Here is a 6,241-nt window from a genome sequence, read left to right on the forward strand (position 1 = left end):
CCTTTCTTCATTTGATGATTTCTTGGAGTCCAGTTTTCAATTATAGAGACTTGATAGTAGGAGGGAAGCTATTTCTTTAAAAAGGATGGGAAAGTTGTTCACACAGTGCTGCTGTGTTGTTCTTGCATGTTTGTAACAGATAAAACCGAATATATCAAACTGAAAACCAAACAAAACTCCCTAAATTACTGCAGTATGTGCCACTTTTTAATTTTCCCAAACAATATTCAAATGGCAAAAGTACTCTGATTATTTACCGAAGTTATCATCACATCTCAGTATCAGAAAATACTTATGGTGTGCCCTCTCGTACAGAAATATGGGATTTATGATTTCAAAAAGGTGGATAAAAGGCTTCTGTTTTATGTCACATCTTCACTGCTTTTGAAAAAGTTTAAATACAACCACAATGAAAATCAACAAGGCAACCCGCTGGCCATATAATTAGTTCACTGACGTATTAAACCGGACATTTTTCTCTATTTCAGGTTCACATCTAACAAATACTGTGTGCGTGTTAATTTACATATTAATAATAAAAAAACAGAATTCCAAGAAAGAAAGAATATGAGGTTACATATCACAGAATGTACAAGCAACATTTATAGGTATTCTTTTAAAGGGAAACCTGCCCAACCCATTTCCCATCTTCAATGTCACAGTTTAAGAACTTAGTAACTACCAAGTTCCTTCGCCCCCAACACCTCCACTGCTAAATTCTTTAAAAAATAGGATTAATTACATTTTGCCTTTTTCCAAGTATAATACTGTTTAATAATTCATGACCAAGAGTTCAAAACTCCCGATATGGGCAGCTTCCCTTTACAATGAACTCCATAATATGGTCAAGTTGATTGGTGGAATTTTACTACAATCACCAATCTTGGAGGACAAGAAATAAAGCTATTCCCTGAAAGTGAAATAAGCAAGTAAGTAGGAGCAATCATTCCCCCCTTCTTCTCCCAGCTTCTGCATCGTTCAGAGTTCATTCCTCCTTCTAGAAGAAGCTGGGTAGGTATTAAAAAGACCACGCCACTCATTCTTAGTGGTAGTGGCATTTGGGCTGAAAGACCACACACTCTATTCTCCTGCCTGTTAGTCAGCAACACCATGTTCAGTGTTGTTCAATGAAATTCCATTTGTCCAACTCACCTTGCTCCTTAGCAACCTCAGGTAAATATGTGGCTGTACGTTTGACACCTTTTTCATTGATGAATTCAATTCGTATTCCATGGACCCCTACCTACAAAAAAAAACCCACAACCAAATAAATGGCACTGATTTATTCTAAGGACATTTCAGCCACCCACACATGAAGAGGAGAACCTCTTGATTTTCATCACGAATGATGTCAGATATAAAAGCCAAAAAAACTAGCTTGAGAGATGTGATTCACATGTAATCACCTAAGTGTATAAGGATTATAGGAATAAATTCTTTCAATTGCTCATCTGATCATCTTGAACACTCCACCTTCAATCTAGTCCATTAAATGAATATGCCACAGGGTTTGATCTGGCTCAGGGCCCTTCACAAATGACTCTAAATAACAACTTTGACTCAGGGCTCACCCAGAAGGATCTGGAATATTCCACTTTATCATGATTGTTTCTTTTGTTGTTTATTTAATATTATTGTCATTATTTTTAATTTATCTTTATTGTTGCAAGTATTACAGATGTCCCCCTTTCCTCCCCCATCTCATTATTACTTATTAGGCATGGGAGAAGGACGTGAACCAAAGCAGACTTGGAAGAAAGAAGAGAAATCTTCATAATTCTGCTTCTGATATTGTAGCACTTTTTCTGTCCACCCATGCTGCCCGTAATTGTTTCCAAACTCAACTGTCACATTCTTATACCCTCTCAATGAAGGAGATACATCACCATGTACTAACCCGAACCCAAATGCAACGCAGAGTTCCAAATGCAGCTGTTCTCACCTCCCAGTCCAGGTAATCACTGGCATCCTCAAAGTTAGTAAGGAGGGAGACAGAGCAGGAAAGTTTAGGCAGCTCCTCTCGGGTCAGGGGGGGGAACCGACTGTCCTTAAGTGCACTGGAAGGGGACAAAAACACGTAAGTGAGGCTACTCTGGAGTTGGGAGCATGTGCCCGAATATTTACAACTGGAGCTATGCAGAGAACGTCTATTATCCATTCATACCCAGGTGCTAAAAACAATTGATGCTATTAACTGTCTATACTTGAACCAGTAAGTGACTCACAGATTACAGCCTCCACAGTTCCTGATCACCAAGAAGAGAACACTCATTCTTTATTACTTTGAAGACATAAAGTCTGGCAGTTGTTTTCAATTCTGTAGACAAATTTGATCGCCAATTTTTCCACCAATCTTATGCCTCGTGTAATTACCTGGTTAACGTGTATTCCCTGAGTCCTGAATGAAGATTCATGGCTGAGAAGGTCCCAATGCAGCCACGAAGCCGCTTGTCCCGCCCTGTCTTCCATGTCACAAAGAGCGGACTAAAAAAGCAAAACACAAAACACTCTCCAGCCCCAAATCAATCATGGATAAGAACAAACCTTGGCTTTATTCCTGTTCATTTGTTATTCCCCCAAATGATTGCTTTCTGAACTGCCAGCTCCCTGCAGGACTCTAGTCCCCTCTGGGAGGCGTACAGTCCCGGTGGGACATGGAGAGGACACCTCGCAAGGCGCATGAAGAAAGGCCCTCTGGGCAGCCTTTCCCACGGGCCTTGCTGACACATGCATGTGCTACAGTCCTCTTCCTCTGTCCAGGACTTCACTTTTTTTTCTTCTAATTCTCCATGTCCTTCTCCTCTTCTTTACTCTATTTTGAATGTCCAAGTTCCCTAGTTCCACCCTTCATGCAGACACACTGGGCCTCTGCACCTTCTCCTTCTTATCTGCACGCACTCCCTACAGCTCCACACTGTTCCCATAGTTATTTCTGCCAATGGCAACTACAAATATCTCCTGCTCATAAATGTTCAGAAAAGAAAAACAATGTTTCCAGAAGAGAGCTTAGTATTAGCAGAAATTACCACCTTCTGTTTCTAGGCTACATCAGATGGATGGTGACGGGTTTTCTAGGAAGAAGTCTCGGGTCTGTCTCTCTTCTTGAGACTCCTCCATGCTCCTATGCCTTTACCTCTTTGATGCCTGAATTAAACACTTCTAAAAAGCAACTTAAAAATTTCAAGTTACATACTTCTTTGATCATTGTTACAAAGCGGATCTCCCACCCACACGTCTTTCCCTTATACTAACACACTTGAACAGCACCAGCTAGAGTTACTGTCTCAACACTACTCCACAGCCCTCAAGTAGTCCACTGTCTGCAGGCGGAAATAGGAGCCCAAATAGAATGGCCCTGCAATGCTGCAGCCACCACCCACTCTCCCAACCTGTGTCCCTCTCCTTTAGAGATACGCCTGCTCCCACTCAGACCCAGTGGGATCATCTGCACCTGTTCTGCAGGGTTTTTCTGACTATGGTACCCTGTGGCAATATTGCCCTGAAAAGTTAGGACTTTTTCTCTTCATCTCTTCTCCTCTGACACCACCACACAGGAGGGATGACTTCTGCTCCACTCTGCCCACAGTGCACCACACACTATTTCACTTTGTGCCTGTGGTTGGAGGACTCAACAAGTCTCCCAAGAACAAGGACTTCTCTTCATGCCTCTGCACTCCCTGCCCAGTGGCTGTGCAAGGCCTTCCTATACTGCGTGCTCCACGCATCTCAGAAAACAAAGCTCAAAAGCTCTTCCAAGCCAGCTTGGAGTTGCTCCGATTCCGAGACAGGAGCAGACACTGGCCTGAGTTTCCTCACTTTGCACTTTATACACATACTGCTCCCATCATTGGCACGTGAGAGGGCTGGGGACAAACAACAGAGTCTTGAATTAAAAAGAGTAAAACAGAGCCCTCGCCGGTTTGGCTCGGTGAATAGAGTGTAGGCCCGCGACCGGAAGGGTCCTGGGTTTGATCCTGGTCAAGGGCATGTACCTCGGTTGCAGGTTCGATCCCCAGCCCTGGTTGGGGCACGTGAGGGAGGCAACCAGTTGTTGTGTCTCTCTCACATCAATGTTTCTCTCTCTCCTTCCCTCCCATTCACTCTAGAAATCAACGGAAAAATATCCTCAGGTGAGGGTTAACAAAACCAACTAACCAGTAGAGCAGATTCTGACATGTGGGTGGGGTGCCAGCAGCCCTGAGATTTCCTTGGGATTGCTGTTGAACAGAGGGAGGGGACCCTGTGAAAGCATCGCAGCTCCCATTAAATGAGCTCCCAGTTCACCTGGACTTCAACACTACGGGGGTCCACAACGATGTGACAGTGTGACGATGTGACAGTGTGACCTGTACATTTGAAACAACAGAAGAGCCAAGAAAAAAATCCTGATTTCCAGAACATTACTTTCACCAGCCTACACCTCCTCCAAATATAACCTAGTCCCTTTCCAATACTGAATCCAGTGGATACTCTAGGTATTTCTCACCACCCTATTCCTAAATCACATTCGAGTTTTTATAAGTAGTGGGAAGATGCCATCCTGCCTTTCCCATTGTCCCCTGCTCTGAGGGATTTACTCACTAGGGGTCATTGGTGAATCTAGGAAGTCGTGGCTGAGGGAAGCCATAGAGGTGACAGTAGAGGACATCAAAGCAGTAGCAGCACATCTCTGCAGTCACCACCAGATTCTTGGTGGTGTTGGCAGTTCCATTGGGTCGGGGAAGAGGACTCAGAGCTCCCGATGCGGGATTCATTCGTGTAATGGGAGAGTTTCCAGGTCCCAGAGTTAAGTCTGACACATTCTCCCGACCACTGCTGCCATCCGCATGCTGGTGGTTTTGAAGAGGTCCTGAACTAGAGCCGGGGACAGTGGTGGACTGGTTCCCGTGAGTGTGCGTTCCACTTCCAGATAACTTGGGCTTCTTGACCCCACAACAGCCTGCTGCCAACTTGGGCTCGAGTGGAGGAACGCAGCGTCTTTTTCCCATCCTGACTCAGTGCTCGCGGTCTGGAATGTACAGAACCCTAACCAAAAAGAGAACAGATAAGCATTGACTCAAATGTTTAGCTAAAAAGAGAAAACAAAAACAGAAGAGTCTCCACACAGAGGCAAGAGTCATCAAGGCTCTTTCTCCCCCAGGTCACATGGCCACAAAAGATCCCAGGCCAGCTTGACTAGAAGAAACCCTGAGTTCCATAGCAGGAATTCCTACAGGGAAATCATTTTTTATTTTCCACGAAGCTATGGTCACCATGGATGGAGGCAGGCAGCACAGTGTTCTCTTGCCTGGGCAGAAGGAAGGGTGGGGGCAGCCCGTGAAGCTGGATGGTGGACGGCATTTCAAGGCTGGCTGGAGGACTGCACTAGACCTCGCAGACTCTTCCTCAGGCTGCTTTCTCTGCCGCTTCAGAGGGTCCAAAGGCAACCACCCTAATTTCAAAGGACCCCAGAGAGACATCCATGCTTTTCCTTGTTAACCGCATCCTTTCAGCATTTCCTCATCACTAACATGAATTATGTGTGATTTCAGCCCCCGACCTTAGTGAAGGTGAAAAGCAGTTAGCTGCCATTCCACAAAGAGCACACCTTCTAACACAAGGCTCCCATCTTTCTGTCCTCACAGCTATCATTCGCAAATGCTCATTTTCTTTGGTTTTCAGAACTCCACTTTCTACACATCTCTCTAACCTTTTAAGACCTCATTCAAGAAAAGCTACACCTAGTAGAAACCTTTACTCATACAATGACCCAAGCTTCATAGTCCTTTTGTGAGGTAGCCTTTCTGCCCTGTCATTGCAAAGCAAACAAATGCAAAACCACTCAGCTTAACATAGTGTGGATCAGATGGACCAGAAAGCCATCTGATGATGTGAATTGGAGGGAGGATCTTTTTACTTAATTTTTTTCTTAAAAAGCCCAAGGTAGAAATGTATAGCTATAACATGACCAAAATCCTCTTTCTGTTGTGTCAAAAATCACAGAATCAGGAAATAGAGATCCTAGTTATTTCAATATCGATTATACCAAAGTTTGTAAAATTCTCTTGACTTGAGAAAAGTATACTGGTTTTTCTCAAGTGACTACATGTTTTAGCTCTTCCCTAGATATTCTCCCTAAAATTTTCTCTGATTTGAACACATAGCACATAACTGCCTTTTTACACATTGCTCTAAAACATAGCGTTTTGGGGAGAAATCAAACAGCCTGGCCCTCATGTAAGACGTTCACCGACGCTCTTGC

At 44.0% G+C, this 6,241-nt stretch overlaps 1 protein-coding gene across 16 annotated transcripts in view; it reads right to left on the bottom strand.

The window, feature by feature from the left end:
• The window catches only part of AMMECR1L (AMMECR1 like), a 20,984-nt gene that overhangs the window by 5,598 nt on the left and 9,145 nt on the right, over window positions 1-6,241 (bottom strand). For 11 of the 16 annotated variants that reach the window (XR_002826264.1, XR_002826266.1, XR_002826265.1 and 8 more), the window contains exons 2-5: window positions 4,582-5,025; window positions 2,374-2,484; window positions 1,898-2,057; window positions 1,153-1,243 (exon numbers count right to left, since the gene is read on the bottom strand). Coding sequence is in view for 11 of the 16 variants with exons in the window: in XM_014468167.2 (XP_014323653.1) it covers window positions 1,153-1,243; window positions 1,898-2,057; window positions 2,374-2,484; window positions 4,582-4,988 (769 nt within the window). In the remaining 5 variants the exon portion in view is untranslated. Of the gene's footprint in view, window positions 75-1,152; window positions 1,244-1,897; window positions 2,058-2,373; window positions 2,485-4,581; window positions 5,026-5,287; window positions 5,426-6,241 lie in introns of those variants that run through there. The other 5 variants (XM_006102835.3, XM_006102834.3, XM_023744158.1 and 2 more) reach the window with 4 other exon arrangements.

Source organism: Myotis lucifugus, unplaced genomic scaffold (assembly GCF_000147115.1).
Source record: "Myotis lucifugus unplaced genomic scaffold, Myoluc2.0 scaffold_433, whole genome shotgun sequence".
Classification (NCBI taxonomy): Eukaryota; Metazoa; Chordata; class Mammalia; order Chiroptera; family Vespertilionidae; genus Myotis; species Myotis lucifugus.